The sequence below is a fragment of the Lemur catta genome, chromosome 6, assembly GCF_020740605.2.
Source record: "Lemur catta isolate mLemCat1 chromosome 6, mLemCat1.pri, whole genome shotgun sequence".
Lineage (NCBI taxonomy): Eukaryota > Metazoa > Chordata > Mammalia > Primates > Lemuridae > Lemur > Lemur catta.
In genome coordinates this window covers 97,913,438-97,935,701 of record NC_059133.1, presented here as the reverse complement: position 1 = coordinate 97,935,701, position 22,264 = coordinate 97,913,438, and the positions used below count along the sequence as shown (strand labels likewise).

At 56.6% G+C, this 22,264-nt stretch overlaps 1 protein-coding gene across 2 annotated transcripts in view; it reads left to right on the top strand.

The window, feature by feature from the left end:
- The window catches only part of CACNA1C (calcium voltage-gated channel subunit alpha1 C), a 581,627-nt gene that overhangs the window by 511,816 nt on the left and 47,547 nt on the right, over window positions 1–22,264 (top strand). The window contains exons 30-31 of one of the 2 annotated variants that reach the window (XM_045554647.1): window positions 12,716–12,799; window positions 13,385–13,468. In XM_045554647.1, the coding sequence (XP_045410603.1) occupies window positions 12,716–12,799; window positions 13,385–13,468 (168 nt within the window). The remainder of the gene's footprint in view (window positions 1–12,715; window positions 12,800–13,384; window positions 13,469–22,264) is intronic. The other variant, XM_045554646.1, reaches the window with a different exon arrangement.

Genomic DNA, 22,264 nt, shown 5'->3' with positions numbered 1-22,264 from the left:
GCCAGGCACAGTGAACACACCTGTGATCCCAGCACTCTGGGAGGCCACAGCAGGAGGATCGCATGAGGCCAGGAGTTCAAGACCAGCCTGGGAAACATAGCAAGCTTAAAACTTAAAACTTAAAAATTGGCTGCGCATGGTGGCGCACGCCTGTAGTTCCAGCTATTTGGGAGGCTGAGGTGGGAGGATCACTTGAGCCCAGGAGTTCAAAGCTATAATGAGCTATGATCATGCCACTGCACTACAGCCTGGGCAACAGAGTGAGACCCTGTCTCTAAGGGAAAAAAAAAGTCAAACTCTACACCACATCCCCATTAAAACAAGAAATGCAAACAGGCTGAGTTGTTTCTCTGCACTTTGTGGGTCCTCAGCAAGTGTTAGCTTTCTTCCTCATAAGCAAAGCAGAGACAAAGAGAAGCAAGCCACTGTCACGCAGCAGCTCCGTGGATCTTAAGTATTCATTCCATTCCTGTCCTTCCACCCCTTCTGGGGCCCCTGTCCGCCTTCACCTCTCATTTGGCTGCTCTGTCCGTGGCCCCTGTGTTTCCCTAGGCTGCTTTGGACCTTCTGGATTTTCCTTCCAAGTCTGCATTCACAGGTACTTTCAGGAGAGGGGACAGTCGCCTAAGAGGTGGGCTCAGGAAAGTGAAACAATAGCTTGATATTCATGAGTACACATGAATACATGCATATTCATGAGTACACACACACATACACAAACACACTTGCGCTCATTTGCAACAGGAAAACTTGCAAGTTGTGGAGACAAAAATCAAATTGCTGAGTTCCTTGAAGGCAGGAACTGTTTCATATTCATTTTTGTGTCCCATGGGAGGCATTCAGTAAAAGTTTAATGCATGCGTGAATGAATGGATGGGGATTATAGAGCTGGAAAATGGGGAAAAAAGAGTTGGAATATTAATGTCAGAAAACATTAAGATCATTGATCCTCCGTCAGTGCAGAAATGTCTACACATCCCTGCTTTCTGCTGTAAGAGACTCCCTGTTTCTAGAGCCAGCTCTTTTGGAAATCCTTCTTTATACCGGACTGAATCGTGCGCCTCTGTAATTCCACTTATCTGTACTGACTTTTCCATCTTTTCCTTCGACGAGCAATTCCTGAGCACCTCAGTGGTGACGCTGAGACACGGCACCGTCTTTGTGGGGCTCGCGGTGCAGTGCAGGCAACGCCGTCCACAGACAGACAGAGAAGTTTCCGGTGGGGTGGGTGCGTGCTGGGGCCCAGGGCAGCGGGGGAGGCGGCACCTGGTTTAGATGGGAAGGTCAGGGAGGCACCAGTTTAACTGAGCCCTGGAGGCTGAAAAGGAGCCAGCAGAAGAGCATTTCGGGCAGAGGGAAGAGCAAAGGCCCTGAAGCAGGGGCAGCACAGCTTGTTCTGGGACTTCAGAGCTGGGGTGAAGAGGAGGGCCGCGCAGAGGCCGGGGCACGCGGGCCTTCAGGACCACGGCAAAGGGCGTGGCTTTCCTCTGCCGGCCCTGGCAAACCACAGGGCATGGGCCACCTGGGGGTTCTGGAATCTGAGTTCCTTGTTGGCTGAGAGAAGAAGGGCTGGGGAGAGGGGAGCAGCCAGGGAGCCGGATGCCAGGAATGCTCGCACCACGGCAGACACAGTGCGCTCGCCAGAGTCGCGCCCCCACTTGATGGTGAATCGGATGCGAGGGTGAGGAAGAGGAGTCAGAGGTGGCTCACGGGTTCCGGGCTTGTCCCCGGGTGGATGGAGTGGCAGTGCCATTTGCTGAAATAGAGAAGAATAGGAAGAAACCAGCTTGAAGGATGTGTTAGGTTGCAGAGTGTCCCACAGGCGGTCTGCGCTGGAGACGCATTTTAGGAGTCAGTGCCTTGGATTCCCTCTGAAGATAGAAACGCCACGAATCCGGCCCAGAAGCCTCTGCGTCCTGGGAGAAGAGGAGCTGGAGAAGGGGCAGAATCAAAGGAAACGGGGGCAGGGAGAAGGGAAGAGGAGGGAGAAGAGAAAGCGTGTGGAGGCCGAGAGCCAGGAAGACGGCCATGAGGGGAGACAGAGAAGACACCTTCCCGGGATGGGCGTGCGCTGAGCTGCGCCAGCTGCAGAGGGAAGGCGACTGTCCTCAGGCCTCGGAAACCGACCAGGGGTGAGAGAGGCCAGAACACCGCCCCGCTCTCCGGGGGCAGTGGGGGTCTCACGTTTTGTTGTTACAGTTTTGCCCTCATCTGCATCCTCCCCCGAGGAGCACTGCAGAGACCCGACTCTGCTCCCCTTTCTCCCATACTAGAAGACCTGGCCAGGAGGACCTCAAAAGCCAGGCCCTCCCAGGGCTCGGTGGACTGTTTGCAAAGGAGCCAGGGCCCTTTCCTTTCCCCAGCTATGCAGGGTTGACTGTGGAGGCCTCATGATTCCATGAATGGAGTTTCCAAGGCAGGCCTTCTGCACTTCGCCATTGCTGAGAGGATCTTTGCTCTCAAAACCCACGCAGCGCTTTAGCTAGGGGCAGGCACGGCGCCCCATCATCCTCTCCATTCCCTCTCTCCCCATCGCCCTCACCTCACTCTGCCGGGGCAGCCCCGGTGCTCAGCTCCCACCTCCTGTGGCCTTCTGTGGGCTCAGGGCACATCCCTAGGGCACAGCGGCTGCTCTCGGCCTCGTGGGGACAACCCCGGCCACCAGCAAGAGGTGTGCAGCTCTTGGAGTCCCTTCTGAGGACAAAGCTTGCATCCCACATGCTCATTCAAAGTGCGGGGAGATGCCTTGACATCCTGTCCAGGAAGCCAGGGTCTTCTTGGTCGCTCAGGGCTCTGTGTTCAGCACCACACTTTGGGCAGGGATTCCAGAACAGTCTAAGCTGCTGACTGAAGAAAAAGGAAATGGCAATCTAGTGGGACCAAGATTTAGGATTTGGGCCAAAAGGATAGTGGTCACGACTGGGTCACGTTCACACATCAAGACCGTTGGCTCTTGCTGTGTGCTCTCTCTCCCACCCAGCCACCCCCCAGGGCCCCCACTTCCCTCTGCCGCAGCCTCCTTCTCTGTCCCCTGGGTCCCTGCAGAAGCTCTGCATTCCTCCTGGTTCTGATCGGGCCTGAGCACCTCCACTGGCCTCTCCCTAGCTGCCCCTGCCCACTCTGGGCCCACGCGTGCTCCAGCCCTGTGTCCTCTTCCGTCTTGCCCAGGCCCTGGACTGCATGCAGGAGGTCACTGGCCACCTTTTCCATGTAACGGGTAGCAGACACCCTGCGCCGCCCTTACGGCCCGGCTCCAGTGCTGTGTCCTCCAAGATGCCTCCCAGATCAGCCCGGCCAGGAGCGGCCTCCACCGCCTGTGAGCTCCCAGAACGCCTTTCTCTCCTCTGGCGCTTAACCAGAGCTCCTGGTGGAAATGCCTTGTCCTTCCAGGACTGGGTAGTCTCTGAGCAGGACCTGCTCCTGTCCACCTGGACCTCCTTCCCGATGCTGGCACAGCCGCACCTTGCTCCAGCAGTGCTGTCAGTGTCACCTGAGTGAAAGCCCGCCAGAGCTGGCCTGCACAGACGGCACCCTCTGGGGCCCGTCCTCCCCACGACGACCTCAGCCCTGGATCGCAGCTCCAGCGTGCTGCAAGGACACTGCCTGCAATTTCCCGTCCGCCCCACGAGCTGCCACTCTCCAGGTGGTCCTTGCTGAACTGGAGGGGAGAGCAGAGATGGAAGATGAAGACAGTGGCCCACAGAGCCACCCCCGGGCCAGTGTTCAGCAGGACCCAGCCACAGGGTCACCTAAGTCAAGGACGTCCTCACTCAAATGTGACCAGACAGGCTGCTTCAGAGCAGAGTTCCGAGCCTGTGAGAGGCGGTGGGCCCTGAGCTCACCCCTGGCCAGAGCTCTGGGACCGAACGCTTCCAGCCTCATTGGAGGACAGGGCCCGTGTGTGGTTCTTTTGTTTTGTTTCACTGGTTTTTTTGTAATTCCAATAAGCATCCCACAGACCGAATGTTCTACAGAACACAGTTCTGGAAACCCGTGGGGCATCACACTGATTCAGGGAGGCAAAACTGATGTTGAGTATTTAGGCCTGAGGATGCTGAACGTCCTTTAGTGCATGAGACACTTCTGCCCGACAGAGAACGGCCCTGCAGGCGCTGGGAGAGCACTCGGGAAAGCCCACCCATGGGATGCCTTTTGTGGGCGTCGTCCAGTGGGAATGATACTGAGGTCACCTTCGGTGGCTGGTTAATGGCCAAGGTTCAATGTGGATAAAACCACCATTGGAAGTAAGAACGTGTCTTGGATTGCATGACTGTATTTCCTCACTAACCTGGAAAATTCAACTTAAAAAAGTTCAGAAAACAAGAATATTTCTTTTTAAAAGTTGTACAGAGGCCAAGTACAGTGGCGCATGCCTGTAGTCCCAGCTATGCAGGAGGCTGAGGCAGGAGGATCGCTTGAGCCCAGGAATTTGAGGCTGCAGGGAGCTATAATGACGCCACTGCACTCCAGCCTGGGTGACAGAGACCCTGTCTCGAAAAAAAAAAAAAAAAAGTTTTATGGTGACAGACATCCTTGTAGGCTAGTGGTCTTTAATCCTTTCTGGGCACAAAGTTCCTTTTTGTACCAAATACTTTATAACGTTAATACCTCCTTAATTTCCTTTAAATAAAATTCAAAGGAAACTTAAAATTCACATCTATAGCCATAATGCAAAAAAAACTACATAATTCCTTAATTATAATATAATGGGAAAAGTCTGTGTTTAGTAGCAGTAAGAATTCATTCCACATGAAAAGCAGAGGATCCTGAAAGAGGGGAGGTGCGAGCCGCCAGAATAAGGACTGAAGTCACAGCTGGGGAGCCTGAGTGGCAGAGGGCACCTGTGTAAATGTCTGTGGAGCCACGCAGGACACGCCGCGCTTCTTCACTGCGCAGGACTGCCCCTCACAGGGCGGGTCACTTAGCATCCCGGCCCACCCACCGAAGCATCGAGATGCCCCTGCAGAGGTCCAGGATGCCCAGAGACCAGCGCCACCCCCTGCACTGAGACCGCGGCCTCAGGCTGGCCCGGGAGAGCTTCACTCCTGCCTCCTGTTGGATTTTAGCTGAAACCTATAGTGGGAGACCACCATGCATGGAAACCCACCACGCGTCACAGTAAAAGGAGTAGAAAAGGAAACAGCAAGGAGGGGAGGCGGCTGGGAGGAAACACAGCAACCCCAGCCCCCGCCCCACCGTGGTACAGAAGGAAGAGGCCGCGCTGTGTGGGGCGAGGCTCCTGCCTCTGCTTAGCAGCTGACGGGCGAGTGGCATTGCCCTGATTATTGTTTACTGTGGGGCACCCACCGGGCACCTGGTGGCACAGTGCACAGCAGACAGGCACACACGGGCCCTCCCCACCTCCCTCTTGTACCCAGGGATCTGCATATTGTTGCAACATTGTGACAGGTTTCTTTCCTGCCTGGCGTTTGAGAGCTTTGGAGTCACTATGAATGATAAAAAATAATTATATGACTTGCATAAAGCCTTCGTGTGGGAAGGGTAGTATTAGCTATTACATTTAATTATTTAATGCAGGAAATTATTCACACTGTGCAGAAAAGCCTGGTGGAAAGTACACTGTGGTTCCTCGTCTCCACCCCTGCTGCAGGGAAAGGAAGGGGAGCACGCCGGGTCTGGTGGGAGGACAAGGGATTCCCAGAGCTCCGGGCGCTGTGCATGAACCCGGCCTGCCCAAAGCCGAGGGCTGCCCGCCCTGCGCTCGGGCGGCCTGTTCCAGGGGCAGGAAGCTCCTTCCGTGATGCCAGGGCTGCGGGCAGTGCAGGGAGGAGCTGGCAAGGCCGAGAGAAGGGGGCTTCTCAGCAAATACCCAGACAACAACAGTGACAGTAGCAAGGGCAGAAACAGCAGGCAGTGGGCGTCCCTCTGTGCCAGACGCAGCAGGTGGCTGTCCTGTGGGAACACGGATAATTCCCACCAACCCGTGTGACTGCTCCCGCTTTGCAGCTATGGCGGCGGAGGCGCAGGGAGGTCAGGTGGCTGCCCGCACAACTCGCGGCTCATCTCTGGCAGTGAAGGCAGTCCAGCGTTCATCCACATCTTGTTCACAGAAGGGGGTGCAGGTCACTGGCTGGGTCATCCCTGCCCCTTAGCAAAGGAACAGCCAACTAAGGCAAGGGGCAGGGGCAGGGGTGATAGGATGGACATGGGGGCTGCCCGAGATGTTAGGCAGGAAGGAGCCTTTCCGACCTGGGTTTGCAATGCTCTCCCCACGCCTAGGTCAGCTGGGTTGGACCAGGAGGCATGCAAGGCGGGCAGGCGGTTTCGGGCGCTGCTGCAGGTCCAAGCTCATGCCCATAGCAAAGGGGAGACAGTTCCTCCTTGTTCCATCCACTCCCAGCACTGCCTGTTGCCTGCCTTCCTTCTCCAAAGAGTGCATGGTGCTGTTCATTTGAGCTTAAAGCTGCCCGCGTGGATCACAATGAGTCTGCCAGCCCTCAGCACCCTAGTCCTAAAGGAGTCCTTTGCAGAAATCAGCTCACTCCTTCCAGCATGAGTAGAGTGAAGCATCTGTTGGGATCCCCCAGTCTACCCGGGTGCAAACTGAGGCAGGGGAAGGGCCTTCTCTGGCCCCCAAAAGACTGCAGGCTTCAGGAGGTCTGATTCATAACCGCATGGCTGAGCCTTGCAGAGGCGCCTCCTAAGTGCTTATTCTGTGTTGATGGGATAAATAAATGAATGAGTGAATCAATGAAGGCCTTCGAAAATTCCCTGGGGAGGAAAAAGTGTAATTCCAAAGAAAACTGGAGCAGGTGTCTAGTTAAAAGTGTGTGTTCCCAGGAGTGTGTGTCCCTCCTGCAGCTGGGAGAATGGCCCCCATCACGACCACCCACCGAGGGTCCCTTGCACAGGGCACGGACCCAGCCCCCCGCCCACTCCTGCCCTTTGTCTCGAGTCCTACAGTGTCTGTGCCTCTGGGCGCTTCTGAATTAACGCATCACAGGGCGGGCTGCCTCCCTGGCTGCTGCCCACAGCTGCGTGCCCAGTTACGCCTCCTGCACCAGACGCCACTAATTCCCATGATTACCGTCACAGCTACGTGGCATCCTAATATAACACAATTTATATCATCTCTGCTTGGTGTCCGTTACCACTGCGCTCTGCGGTGCTCCATCCACGGGATCCGCTCTTCACAGACACCTGCTGGGACTTCGCCGCCGCTGCTGCGCTCACGGCCAGCTGGCCCCAGCCCCTCCCGGGGCCATCAGCTCCCCCGTCTCTCAGTCCCACAGCCGGGCCCGAGAGACCGGCGTTCCCAGGAACTGGGCGCTCTGCCCGCCCAGCCACCCTGCTCAGCCCCTCTCACACCCCTTCCTTCCAGACCTGCTCACACAGGCGGGACTGTTGTTCCCTTTCGGGGACCCCCTCCCTTGGTGAGCAGGAGCCGTCTGTCAGCCTCTCCCATGTTAGCCCTGCCCCACTGGGTAGCCACTTCCCCTGTTTCCATGTCGACGTGTTCCTGGCCCCGTGTGAGTTGCAGGTCACTTCAGAGGCCCTGGGACCCGGGTCTGGGGACTCCACATCCCTGGCTCACCGCCAGCCTCTTTCCTTACTCTTCCTCCACCCATTCTCTCTCTCCTTTGTCTTCCTTCAACCCTCCACTGGCCATGGTTTCTCCTCTCCTGCCATCCACCTTAAGTGACTTCTCCCACCAACGTCCTTCTCTGTTGTCTTCTCACATGACTGCTGTGATCCCTTTGCCCCTCCCTGCCGCGCGGGCGCCATCTCTCCCCTCGCGCCTCAGCCTTCCGTCATTGTGGCTCCGCTGCCCGTCTCAGTTCCAGCAGCCCCCTGCTGCCCCCAGCACAGCTCGAGCTCTGGCCCCCTGCGTCCTGGGAGGGGACCGTCCCAGCCAGGGGCCCCTGGACAAACTGGAAGTGGAGTCAGCTTCCCCATCGGGACGGGAATATTTCCTGGCTCCCCTCTCCTTTACCTTCCTCCCTCTGCCGGACTGTCTGCGAGAGATAAGCGGGTCGGCGGGAAGGAACAGAGAAGAGAAAAAAACAAGTCTTACCCCTGAAATCACCTTTTACCTCAAAATTCATAAGACCGAGCAGCACAGTCCCAGGATATAAACGGAAGTGTGTGCAGATTTCCTCGAGGATGCCTTCTGACCACCAACCCGTTTACAGCTCTGCTGCCTGTGGGAGGATTGCAGGGGTGCCCTCTGCTCCACGCAGAGAAGGAGCGAAGGATCTGGAAAGCAAGGGCAGAGGCACGTGCCAGCAACCTCCGCGGCAGCAGTCCTTGATAGTGCTCCCGGGTCAGAGATGGAAAACGGGCCCACCGGGCAGCCCACCCGTCTCCTCCCAGCCCTCTGGCCAAGGAAGAGTGGTTCCTTCCCTGGTGGGAAGAACGGTTTCTAGGAACCTGGCAGTCAACTGTCCACATGACCCTGAGTCTAACAAAAGTCGGCCCTGACACCCTGCAGCCTGCCACCAATCTCAAACAGCACCAGCCAGGCTTCGTTCAAGAGCGTTGGTACTAATGCCCCGGAGGGTGGGTGGAAGAGGCCTGGAACATACTGCAGAAGGCGCAAGGTCCCAGAGCCTCCAGCGTCCTCGCCTCCCTCCACCACCCAGGCTCTGCTTCTCTGCTCAGGGCCACATCCCACTGAACCTGTGAGTCCTCCTCCCGCACTGGGCTGGAGGAGAGAAACGCTGCCTAGTGACGACAGTGGCTGATACTCATTTCGAGCTGACTTCAGATCAGACACAGTTCTGTGTGCTTTGCATCTGTGGTCTCGTTTAATCCTCACCTTAACTCTATGGTTTGTCCCATTTTCTAGGTGGGAAAACTGAGGCAGAGAGGTTAAATTATTTGCTCACGGTTACTAGTAAGTGACACCGGTAGTAGTGGAACCCAGACAGTCTACCTCCAGAGGTCAAGCTCTTAACCACGACACTGCCTCTTTCAGCTTGGTGTATCTTCAATGATGGAGCCAAATCAGGGCACAGATAACCCAAAAGAGAAGATCCAAAGTTCTTGTGCATGTGAGACGCATCATATTTTGCAGCACTTTTCCCTTCCCAGTAGTGATTTTCCGAAGCTGATATCAATTTGGTCTACGTTTGCTCAGCCCACACCTGGGAGGGAGGGAGGTCCAGCAGTGGTCAGGAGAACCATCTGGCCTCAGGTGTGAGCAGTTCTGGATCGGCAGGGGGCGCGGCCCGTCGCCTGGGGGTGCCCATGAGGCCTTCCCTGGCATGGCCAGAGGAAAGGCCCGCCTTCTGAACACGTCCGCAGAGGCTGAGCGTTTGGAAGGGGAAGTCCGCCCAGTCTGTAGGATTGGGGGTGGCAGGGAGAGCTTCCAGTGGCGAAAACTGCCGCTGCTAGGTGGCCTGCCTTGCTTGGCTCTGAGGAGCTGGACATGAAGAGGTTTGGTTTGCCACTTCAAGGAGAGCCAGGAAAACCCTTTCCCCAACTCTGGCTTCCCAACCATTTGGGACCCAGTCACCCGAGAAATAAGGGGTGACAGGCATAGCCTGGCCCCAGGTCAGACTGACTTCATAAGAAAGTCTATGACTTCCCCACCTCCGTCCTCCATTGCACCCACAACCCCTATTGCCAGTGGCTCCCAGCAGAGGAGGGACGGCCAGAGACAGGTGTGTGAGACAGACAGAGGACACCAAGCTCTCACACTCCAGAGGGAGAAACAGTCTTCCCAGGACCCACCCACTTAGGGAGTTGTTGACCAAAGTGGAGGACATGGGCCATGTTTCTGGGAAGGGTGTGGACGGGTGGGAGGAAAGGGCTGTTAGAGTGGCAGGGGGAGGGGCTGACAAAGGGGACGGAGACCTGGAAGCCGGCCCTGAACCCATCTTCATGGCCGAGCTGGGAGGATGCTGGGTTGCTGGCACAGAGGGCGGGAAGGCGGGTGTGTGGGTCGGGATGGAAGCTGCCTCTGAAAGGGACCCTGTTGCCCCCTAGACAGGCTCCCTCACCCCTGCCAGCTCTGCGTAAATCTCAGGGCTGGGTCCACAGGAGCCCCTGGTGACAGGGGAACTGGTTGGTTTCTACAGCCAGTGGAGCCCACTGGGCAGCCTGCCCCAGGACGCAGAAGTCAGCCAAAGCCTCCAGCAGCACAGCCTGGTGAAGGTGGGGGAGGCATGAGGCGTTGATGCCCGCAGAGCCCAGCCTGGCACCATGGGCTGGGGAGGGCCGTGGCCAAGGAGGAGCCAACTGTCTTGTGTTTTCCTTCTGGCTGCACATCTACAAAGAAATCTGGGAGAAAGGGTGGCCAGGGACGCAAAGCCAGGAGGGTGCCAGGGTCCCTTTCCGCTGGCGCGTGCCGGCCAAGAACCCGTGTGTGTTGTCCTGGCTTTGATCTCTGCATCCGTCCTCGCCCTCCTGTCTCTCAGAGGTGCCGCAGACCAAGGCTGGCTCACCTGTTCTGTTTCAGGTCTCTCTGGCGGATGAAAAGATTCCAGCCCATCCTCCTTTCTTGAGCACTGAGGCTTCCACCTTCCTCCCTCCCCGCCGGCCCCCGCACCCAAATAACGTTTCCTTCCACGTTTTCTAGGCTGCCCCCGAGCCCTCCTGGATCTGCTCTTGTTCTGTTTCTCTCCCTTCTCTTCCTTGACTTCCCTCCCTTCCCTGCTGAAATAGCTCTACCCACAAGACGGCATTCCTATCATGATAGTCCCCCAGTGTTTTCCAAAATCTAATTCTGAAACACATATATATTTATAGTTCTTGGGGGTCTTCACTCTCTACCTCCCTCCCCCCAAAATCAGTGTTCCCCTTTGCCCTGTGAATGATATCTGAGACCCGGGAGGGAATTGGCTATTTCCTGCTCACAGCATGTGACTTAAATGGGAGAGAGAAGTCTCTGCCTCCAAGGCTCTGGTACATTCAGAAAAGGGCTCTACCCAGGACACGCAAGCCACAGTCCCAGGCTGACCTCACCTGACCCACGCCCCGGCCAGCCTCTGCTCCCCGTCTGGCCGTCCAGTCTCCTCGGTGGAGCTTCTGTTTTCTTTTGGCAGAAATGCCTGGGAACCGCGAGGCCCTTTCCCCGTGCCCTGACCTCCCACACTAAGAATAACAGCCCCAGGACAGCATGTCTTGCGTCCCTCTGGAAAGAGGGCATGGCTGGGGGGTGGGAAGTTTAGGGGCTGGGTAGAGCCGGGCGGAAATGGAAGAGCACAGATTCTTGGCTCTCGTCAGTAAAAAATAAAAATGGCCGGTTGGCGCCTTCGGGACAGCTGGGAGAGAGGGGCCCTTCCTGCTTTCATACCACTCATCAGCCTCTAGAATTCTATCTCCTGGAAGCGCAGAGAACAGGAAAATGCTGGTCCTGCTGAACGAAAGTGGCCAGTTCCAGCTTGTCCCCTTTGCACAACAGTCTTTGAAACACTAAGGAGCAAATGTCCTTTCTTAAAGAAGACAAATGTCTTTAGTACTAGGTCCCCTGCATCCCCCCCCCCCGTGGGAAATGTGACTGTCCTGTTCCTGGGGCTTCCTGAGCTGTGGGTGCCCCACGTGGCCACAGCCTTGGCTGTCCAGGCTCCCCCTCCCAGAGAGGCCACAGTCCAGGCCAAGACGCCCGCGCTGTCTGCGGAGAGCCCCCGTCCAGGCCTCCCGGGGCCCTACGGGGCATCTGGGACCGCCCATTCCTTGGTTGACCAGTTGTCCAAGTACTTCAACTAAGTGTTTCAAGAACATTCATCTCTTCCCTTCTCCACATGTGGCATAAAACAAATAACATGCACGCCTACATGATAAAGTGGCGAAGTCGGGACACTGGTCTTCCGCTTCCATGCCAGAGTGGCTCCTCCACGGCACCGCTGCCTTCGTCCCTCTCAGGAGCCCGTGTCCGCAAGCCCCGCGGGCCCACCCGACCGGCCCTGCTCTCAGGAGGGGCGTCAAGGACTCCACTCACTTTGAGTGCCGTCTGCATCTCAGGGGGACCTTAAGTCAGAACGACGGTGTTGGGAGAGGAGCCTGGGGGTGCGTAGGGGACAGCCCAGAGAGCACCGTCTAGAGCCACAGAAGACATCCCCAGACCATGAGACGGACCTGGACTCTGTCCCCTCTTAGTTAGCGAGACTCCTGCAGGTAGAGCTGCCCTAGAAACGTCCGGGCACGTCCAGTGCAGGAACCAGGGCTGCACAGAGTCCTGCTGCTGATAGATCTCGTTTTAATCATTTGGGCCTTTTCTTGATTTCTGAGCTTGACACAAGTCACTGCTGGGCCCAGATAACCTGGCCCCCCTGCTGGCCCACACTGATGGCTGTGGCTTTCCGGGGCTTTTCCGTTCCCAGCCGCACTTGTAAGACTGCAGCCCCCTCACCTCTAAGGGGTCACACATGTGGGTTCCCTCCCTCGTGGCCCTTGTGGCGGGAGAGGACGAGGGGTGTGGGGGACGCTGAGCGTGCGCTGACGGGGGAGCCCAGCGGCTTCCACCGCCTCGACCCCCACACCCACTCCTGTCCCCGTGGAGGACGGAGCTCGGTGGGTGGCTCTGTAGCACAGGGCCACGTGACCGAGGCAAGGCGGCAGGGGGCTCGGATGAGAGGCCCCCTTCGGCTCCCTCCGTGCCCGGGCCCCGGGCTCCTGCCGCAGGGTGGCACCCAGAACTCCAGCAGCAACCCTGAGGTGCCGGCGGTGATTCTGGTAGCGATGTTGCTCTGTTCTTGTCTGTCTAATACTCCTTTTTAATCCCCGTCCTGCCTGCCCCTCCCTTATGTAGGGTTACTTTAGTGATCCCTGGAATGTTTTTGACTTCCTCATCGTAATTGGCAGCATAATTGACGTCATTCTCAGTGAGACTAATGTGAGTATTACTCTGCCCTCCCCAGGAAACCATCCTTCCTCCTCTGCCTCCTCCCTCTCTCTTTCTCACTCTCTCTTTACTTCCTTTTATTTTGTTTTTAATTTCCTGTTTTTACCCGCCTCCAGTCATGCCTTATATTGAACCTGCCGTCGTCCTGTGGGGAAAAAAGTGGGAGCTTCTCCTCCTTTTTTTCCACTTGTCCCAGCTCTGCCCAGCCGTGCTGGGCCCAGGCGAGGGGCTGAGCGGGGACAGCGGCGGTGCGGTGCGGGGACAGCACTGCCCGGCCCCCAGGGCCCAGCCCAAGCCACCTCTGAACTAACCCAGCTTTTATCAGGCCTCTGCACCCTGCGAAAACCAGGTCACCCAGGTTTGAGCCGCCAGAGATGTAGAGTGGTAAGAGAGTATTTAAAATGCCCACGTAACCTCTTTCTTTTCTCATTTTTTTTCTCTTCTCTCCCTTTCTTCATACCTTTTTTTTTTTCATTTTTCCTCTTCCCTTTTGTTTTGTTTTTCTCCTTTGTTGTTGGTTTTTTTTTTTTCCCCCTCTTCTCTCTCTCTCTTCCTCGGCTTCTCTGCCCCATGCAGCACTATTTCTGTGATGCATGGAATACATTTGACGCCTTGATTGTTGTGGGTAGCATTGTTGATATAGCAATCACCGAGGTAAACGTAAGTACATGGCGTCTGTACCTAACTGTCCGTGCCTGCTCTAACACTCATTTGTCTTTCCCCGGTTTTTTCCTTCATGGTATTTTCTCCTCCCCACCTCCTTATTTTGATTTTGTCTTTTTGTTTGTTTGTTTAAATTGGTTTAAAGGACTTTTTTCTTGTTGCTTTATTTTCAAATACTTTTTATTCTTTTTTTTTTAAACTTTGGAACGCAGTAGGACTTCCCTTTTCCTTTTAAGTTTTGATTGCTGCATCTTTTCTCTCTCCCTTTACAATCAGCGTGGCATGACTCACACTGTATAGGCAGATGCAGCTCTGGGAATCATGGAGTGAGAAAATGTGGGATGTTTACCACGCTGGGCAGCTGCTGGGGCAGGGACCCAAACCTCTTCTGACCCCACCTTCTCCTCCAGCCTGCTGCCGCTCCCCTTCCTGCCCCCTGTCCCACAGCATCTTGGAAGAGAACTCTTTCAAAGTGGCACGCTTAAGTTAAGGCTAGGACTTTGCCTACATTGTCAGCCATGGCCCACACTTGCCTGAGGGGGGCCCCGTTATCTTGCATCAAATGGGCTTTGTTTCAGTTCAACATCAGTAGCCTATGCAGACAGCCTGGCCCCCACAGGCTCATATGAGAGAGAAGAGAACCAGTCACATGTGGACTTTTGTTTGTACACCTCTGCTCTGAAGGTGGTGAGAGCTCTTCTGGGTGGGCCTTCCCTCCCAGTTGCTGTGGAAGCAGCCCCATGTAAGCCCCTCACTCCCCCTACACCCGCCTGGTTCTCTACCCCCGACTCCCACCCCATGCCCTGACCCCCCTCACATCCTGGTCCTAGCTCCCTGGCCTCAGACAGAGCCCCAGCCCTGGGGGCCTCCTGCCACCCTCTTCCCCCAAGAGCTGCCTCCTCCAATACAGTTCCTACCAGTCCCTGCACATGTCTCTTTGTTACCTGGCATGTTTAAATCTCCTCTCTCTATCTATAGGCAAGCCCTCTGCGGTTAGTCTTTAACATGTGTTGTTTAAGTTTTTTGTCATTATTGTTCCTTAATTAAGAGATTCGGTAATGTTTGCATAGACCTTTGATGCACTGAACCTTGAATAACAGCACGGAACAGATGCTTTAGAGTTTTGATCTAAGATGTGTGAAACTACCAGACCACCCACCCTGTGGCCCTGAGTGTCCTTCCCTCCCCTCCACTCAGCCCAACTGCCACGTCACCTTATCTGCTGCTCCCTGTCCCCACTGGAAGCCTGTGTGCCTCTCTCCAGCAGATGGATTTTGAAGGGGGGTTACACTTGCTGGGCACCCTCTTCCTACTCACCCTATAGCTCCAGATTTGATTGCCCCGCTGTCTCTGATAGCTGTGAGTTGTCTTTGTCTTGTGGTGTGTGTGTGTGTGTGTGTGTGTGTGTGTGTGTGTGTGTGTGTGTACACTCTCCTGTGACTTCTTCCAGTGAATCCTCCCCATGCTCTGAGCCTCCCTGCCCCTGTCCTGAGCAGACTCCCAGCTTTGCAGGCTGGACCAGCCCTAAGCTGTCTCCCAAGTGCCACCCAAGCCCCTGTGTTTGAAGGTCAGTGCTTCTGTGCTCACAGCTTGTGCCATGCGTGCCCTGAACAGAGGGCAACGGTGGGGAGAGCAATGGCAGCAGTGGACCCTGCGTTCAGGGGGCTTCCTTTCCACACTGTAGCGCAGATCTGTGTGCAAAGCTGTGCAGAGGGACCCAGAGCCCTGTGGCAGGGAAATACTGGAAGGTGACAGCAAACTGCCCCTCTGGGGGCAGAGAGGCCCCACTGCAGCCCCAGGGAATTCTCTGAGGTTCTTCTCCCTGTTGGCAAGACCCCCTAGCACTCAGCCTGCCATTTTCTCCCAAAGCATTCATGTTTTAAAAAAAAAAAAAAACCAACATTTTTTAGTATATAAAATTTCTGCAGAAAAAGTGGCTCTGTTGAGGATAGGGAGGGAGCCTAAACTCATCCAGCAGCCCTGACATTTGTATAAGGGCTTTCTATTTACAATTCACTTTTGCATTGGTCTCACTTAACTCTTAAGCACCCTCTGAATCTGACAGGCAAGAGCTCATCCCCCTTTGCTGCTGCTTCAGGTGATGAGGGAGAGATTAGGTGCCTTTCCCTGCTGGCTGGCCTCCGGGGGTGGAAAATCCACTTGGCCCTAGGCTAGAGTCCCCCTCTCTTTAACCAAGGGATGCCGCCAGCCAGGATTTACTAAACCTTATCTGTAATTGATGTTTCAAATAACCACAGGGTGTCTTTTTTATTTTCTAAATAAGAATGATTTGTCGGCACACTGTGAGGGTTCTGCTGGACCTCGCTCCCCCCCAGCATACCCCTCTCACCTCGAGAGTCCCCTGGCTGCGCCGGAGTGAGGGTTTGTGGGCCTAGAGTCACACTCAAGGATTGTCTGGGACAAGATGGCAACAGTGTGTGTGGCTGAGAGCGAGAGCAGGTGTCCAGAGACTCAACCCCTATTTCTGGACTACTTTTTCACCCCCTCCCACACAACTCATGGCTTCTGCACAAAAAGAACAAATATCACATCACCCGAGGCAGGAAAGTGGTTTGGAGAGGGAGAGAGACTGGTCTTGAAGTCAGAAAACTGGCAAGTTGCTGAGTCTCGCTGCTGCTTCCTGTCGAAGTGCTACCAAAATGCCCGGAGACTTAGGTTTTTTTATCTGTCAGAGGAATGTGATATTTACAGCAGTGTGTCTTGAAGCTCAAATAAGAGCATCTATTTAAAAACTGTATGTAAACTGTAAGGCACTGTGGAGTGGGAGAGACTGTGGCACCCAAGCAAATGACATTCTTCCCAAAACCCCTGCTGGCGTAACTAGGGCCCGGTCTCTAAGCAAGATCATTTCATTAGTCTAATTATAACTGACAACCCACGGACGCTGTCAGAGCCCTTGTTTCCTGGACAGGAGCAGACACACAGAGCAGGGACAACCAGACCACAGCAAGCACAAGCTCGCGACCGCGGCCCGTAACTCTGAAGCCTCAAGGGCCTGTTCCAAACGCACAGTCCCGGCAGAGCCTGCACTCAGCAGCCAGCACTGGGTGCCAGATGAGACAGGAACAGAGCCGGCCCCAGCAGTCGCTGCCTCCACCCATGTGCTTCTCCTTTGGGTCATTAGCAACTCATGGGCAGCTCTGGGGTTTTCTGCCCCTGGTTTTCGTCCAGGCCTTCCCAGACTTTTCTGGCCACACCGTCATCACAAGACATGTATCCCCAGAGACGTCTATTTGGGAAGACCCTACCCTTTAAGCCTCACTGGAATCCGCAAGGGCTTTTCACCTATAACCCGGCATCTTTCCTGCCTTTAAACCTACAGGAGTCAACTCCAGTCCCCTGACCAATTGCCGTGTTCGTCCTAACTGTCCCCCAGATACTCCCCACACGCAGACTCGTCTCCCATCTCGCCTTTGCCAGGCTGTGCTGCCCCCCAAGGAATGCATTTCCCACCAACCCCGGAGCCCTCATTCCTCCCGCAGCGTCTGTGGCCTCCCCTTCTGTGTGCTGGCACTAGTTTAGGCACCTGGGATCCATCAGTGGGCAAAACAAAAGCCCCTGCCCTCTTGGGTGTGCGTCATGAGAGCGATGATCAGACACAGGCAGTGCAATAAGCATGGAAAAAAGGAGATCATACAGTGTGTTAGGAGATGATAAGCGGCTTTAGGAAAAACAGAGCCAGGCAAGGGGGCTCAGAGGTGTCGGGGAGAGGTGAAGGCAGGTGCTGTCTTAAGCCAGATGGGCTTCCTTGAGGAGGTGGCATCTGAACAAAGCAAAGCTGCGAAGGAGCTGCCGCATTTTCCAGGCAGAGATCTGGGAGAACTTGGGAGGCAGGAGGGCAGCCTGCAAGGCCGGGCACCTGCGCTGGGGCCGGCGCGGAGACAGGTCAGAGGGCAACGAGCGGGGTTAGGGCTTTCACTCTGAGCGAGAAGGGGATGGCTTTGAGCAGAGGTCTCGTGTGATGTGACTCGGGCCTTTGAAGGGCAGCTCTGGCTGCCGGCAGGAGTCAAGGGTGGATGCCAGAGGCCATTTAGAAGGCACGTGCCGTGATCCAGGTGGGAGGTGACGGTAGCTCGGAACAAAGTGGTGGGAAATGGTCAGATCTTCGTCTAGTTTGAAAGCAGCACTGACAGCGTTTCCTGACAGACTGGACATGGGCGTGGAGGGAGAGGAGTGCAGGCTGACTGAGGTTTGGCCTGCGCCACAGAAGGACGGAGTTAGCATGCACGGGGCAGATCACAGGCGGGTGCCCTGGGGTGAGGACAAGCCGGAGCACGGTTTGGACGTGTCTGTCAGCCCTTGGACTGGAGGTGTCGGGCAGACAACTGGACACACTAACCTGAGGCCTGGGCATGGGGTCCCTGCAGGGAGACGGTATCCAGAGCCGGGCGCTGGCGGAGGGCACCGGGCCAGGCAGGAAAGCCAGACGGGCCAGGCCCCTCACAGTGCTGTTCACTCGGGGGGCGCTGGGCCCCACCGGTGTACCTTGCTTCGTCCTGCATCAGTGTCGCGCTGCCTCTCTCTGGGTCCGAGCGCCTCCTCCTCTGCGAGCCCAGGGAGGTCCGCGCCGCCGCAGGCCCCTGCACGGAAGCCTTCTGGGCTTCGGTACTGCTTGCGTCTAAATCATATTTTGCTGAAGGAAAACTTGTGGTTGCTGATGAAAGTTACTGTAACATCAAAAACTGCTCCCTAAGATCCCAAATTAGAATCAGTGTGGGGCCAACAGCCTTTCTCAGCCCTCTTCCCTTCGGAACCATGATGGGTGTGGAGTGATAGAAACTGCCGGGAGGCTGGATCCTCGCAGTATGGGTGTGGAGAAACATCCTAAAGTTGTGATTTAAGAAGCTTTGGCTATGTGCCCGGCTCTGGCACTGCTACGAAGCCAGGTGACTTAGAGCTAACCCCATTCTCCAGGCCTCAATTTCCTTGAATGCAGCTGGGGGCTGCGGAGGGCCTGAGATGGTCTGAAGGGGGCATTTTCTGGTGGCTGGAGGTAGAGGCAGATGTGTCCTGCCCCCACCGCGGGGCTGGACTCTAAAGTGTGTCTCCTTTTGCGATGCTCCCAAGGCCTGGCCGGAGTTGCTCCCGTGCTCTGGTGTGGCTCCGTGGAGATGCTCGGAGAGGCTGCAGGAGAGAGGCTGCAGGGATGGCGCAGGCACGGGGGCCGTGGGGGGGCGGGGGGCACACGGCCCCAGGGAGCTCCTAGCGCAGGTCAGAGGAGGGAAAGCCGAAGGATTTGCTGGAAAGTGCAGCTCAGTGACATGGCTCTGGCCGTGATCTTGGCTGACTGGGAGCGAGGCGGGGCAGGGAGGGGACAGGGGAAGGAGAAGACAGTAAGGAAGACGTGAGAACGACTCCCGAGCGTGTCTCAGGCGTCACGCTAAGGACATTCCGCACATGATTAGATTGAGTCCTCAGGGAACTTACTCTCCACAGGAGGATTTCAAGGCTCAAACGAGACACACAATCTGCCCCAGGTCATGCAGCGAATGGGTGGCAGATCTGGGATTCAGATCCATTTCTGTCGGGGAATTGACTCTTGCCTTTGCACAGAGCCCACCGGCTCACCCCTGGGCCGAGGGGCCAGGCCTGGCTTGGGACAGAGCTGTGTGCCTGCGGGTGCTGTGGGTGCTGCGGGTGCTGGGCCCCGGGAGCCAGCATGCCCTGGAGATGCCCCGACAGAACACGGCTGCACGCCAGACCCATGGGCCCAAGTACCGCGCCCGGAAGACAGGGCCAGGGAGGTGCGGAGCAGCACCACGCCCCCGCCCTGCTGGCGTCTGCAGCAGGAGAAAGAGGATGGGGCACGAGGGGATGAGTCACGAGGCGGGGTGGGTGTCCCAGGACAGCCGTGTGGGGACGCTGGCCCCACACCTTCCCTTTCCACCACAGACGGACAGGCACAAACCACTCCCGGCAACTGCCCCTCACTGGCTCCCCAGAGAACAGTACAGAATCGCGGCTCCTGCTCTGCTTCGGTCCTGGAAGGATGCAGGAGACATAGCTGGGGACCTAGCCAGTCCTGGGTCTCAGAGAGAGCCACTCGCTGCAGTCCCCCTGCAGGGCTGGGAGGGACCTCAGCCTGCACAGCTCCAGCCCACCGTCCCGCGGCCGGTGCCCGTGTGGGCAGCAGGCTGGCTCTCCCCGTCTGCCTCCGTGGCTCAGACCGGCCCTTCCCGCCCCTGCCACCCACCGCAGAGCAGGGGTGCGAACGGGCACCAGAAAGGCAGGGCTGAGCGGGGCCCCAGCGTGGTGATGAGGGGAGGGGAGAAAGGGGCTCAGGGAGTGGGTTCTCCCGGAGCCTTTGGGCCCCGCCCACCCGGCCCCACTGACTCCCGAAATGTGTGTTGGGCGCCTGCCGGAGGCAGCCTGGGGCTGTGCGGGTTGCGTGGGTGAGGACACGGGAGGCCCGAGGCAGGAAGCAGCTTGCTTTTGTCACAGCTCTTCACAGCAAGGCTGACCAAGTCCTGGCCCCTGACTCCCAATTCCGTGTGCTTGGTCGGCATCCAGTGGGGGCTGTTGCCAGAAACCGCCTGGGCACTGCCCGTGCGTGTGGCCTGAGCCAGTTCTAGGGCAGACCGATTAAATCAAGACGGGTGGTCTCGGGGCAGTGGGGCGGGCAGAGTTTACCCGGCGTCTCCCTGCAGCCCGTTTCCCAGCTGCAGCCTCCGTGCCCGCGGAGCTCCCTTCCAGCTGCTTCCCACCCTCAGCCACCCCCGCACCCTGCCAGCAAAACTGGTGCCACCAAGGGGCCTTGTTTCAAAGCGAAGTCACTCCAGCACATGAACTCACACGAGGGTGGTGGCGACTGGGTGAGCTACCCTTCTAAATAACTACCTTTAAAGAGAAGGTAACGCTCAACACGAAGGTCGAGTGTTCAGTTATCTAAGGCCAGACGCCAGCAGCGTGACCAGAGTGGGAGGGTGCTGCGCAGGTCCCTCCGCATCCTGCCCTTCTGGTTGTTCTGCAAGGCAGTCTGCTGTCTGCCCAGAAATAAAGCTGGCCCTGGGAGAGTTCACAGAGCCACACTCGTGCTTAGAGGGGGACCGGCGTCTGAAGTCAGCCGTGCCCCGGGCTCTCTAGGGCGAGGCTTACTGCGAGGGCTGGTCAGAGCCAGGCCTGAGAAGGTGGCCTGGTGCAGCCCGCCTGCCAGAAGCTGTTGCCTGGAGACGGACCCTGCAGGCCTGACCCACAAGGTCCTTGGGGACCTGGTTCTTCACGGACATCCTGATCTGGTTTCTTAATCTGGCTGTATTAGGTCACCTGTGTGTCCAGACACAGCCCTGACATGTTGAGGTCCCCCTTGCCCTCAGCCTTCTCGTCAAAACCATGTCCCTTTTTATTTTCCTCTAATTCTCTTTCTTTTTCTTCCCTATTCTCATCTTTTCAGCCCACATACAACCCTCTCATTTCCCCTAAATAAAAGAGTGGAGGAAGCTGTCAGCACACCCCTTGGCCGGTGTGTCTGATGCATTAGGTCTTACAGGCTCAGCAAGCCTCTGTCGGAGTCTGCCAGAAAGCTCTAAGGAGAAGGCACCTAGAAGATTCCGTGAGCTAGTCATGAGGAGACACAGGCATGCTCAGAGATGCCCGCAGTGCCTCAAAAAGGACAGCCACCTCTGCTGACACCTGTTCACACACGTTCAGTGCTCCCACCCGAGAATCCTGTGTCAGTGTCTTTCTGTTTGGAGTCTTTGCCCGTCCCTGCCAGTCTTGCTGTCTCTCTCTCCCTTGCTTCTCTGTCCTTCGGACTCTCTCTCTCTCTCCAGCACAGGAGTTCTTTGATGTTGTTGGCACTTGCTGACAGGGCGATTTCATTCTGTTATTCTTCATGGGCGGGTTGGTTGGTTTGAATGACTAGACACTGGCTGGCCTTCCCGGGGAAGACAAAACTACCCTGGCAGTTTCGTAACCAGTCTTGTTTAGCGAGTGTTGCTGGCGGGTGGTGGGGCTGCAGAGGAGCAACAGTGACTCCCGAGGCTCAGGCACATCCGCCGCATGAGCTGGCCGCCATGCAGGGGGTCACGCAGGTCACAGCCCTCAGCCTTCCGCGGTGCAGCACAGAAGGATGAGAGCAGGAGAGAGCCGGGAACCGGGAGACGCCCCCTCTGCGCCTCTCCGGCAGTCCCCTTGGGGCCAAAGACCCCTCACAGGGCGTTCTAAAGGGGCATTTCAACTCTGTGCCCGTGATTCCAGAAACACAAGCCCAGCTCTTGCCCTTGTAGCTAGGATTTCACTTTGGAGAAGCAGGCAGAAGCCAGTGGTCTCCGACTCAGGGCACGTGGAGGTGGTGGGGCAGGCTGTGCTTTCCACTCCCCACCTTCCCGTTTTTGCGTGTCCCTTGCTGGGTCCCACCCTTTGCCATGTCTTCCTCTGCTCGGCACGCCCCCCACAGAGCACCCCATCTCAGCGCACACTGGAGCCGGGATGGGGATTCCACTTAAAAACCGCTTGCGTCTGCGCGTACCTCCTTCACTCGCCCTGAGTCTGTACTTCCCAGTTGACTTGTGCTTATTCAGACCTTGCCTCTGAGCAAGCAGCCTCTCCATTCTGCTCCGTAAGACTCGCAGTTTGAAACACGTATGCTCTGGCCTCCTTGGGCCCCTTTGCCCTGCCGCCATCCCTGGTGGCTCCAAGATTCAGCACCTGCCAACAAGTCCACAGCACTAGGGCACACTGTTGTTCCTGAGATGTGCGTGTCTCCTGGAAGAAAGCGGAGATTAGGGATAACAAGGACCTCTTTCCCCCCCAGACACACCCTTAACCCACACT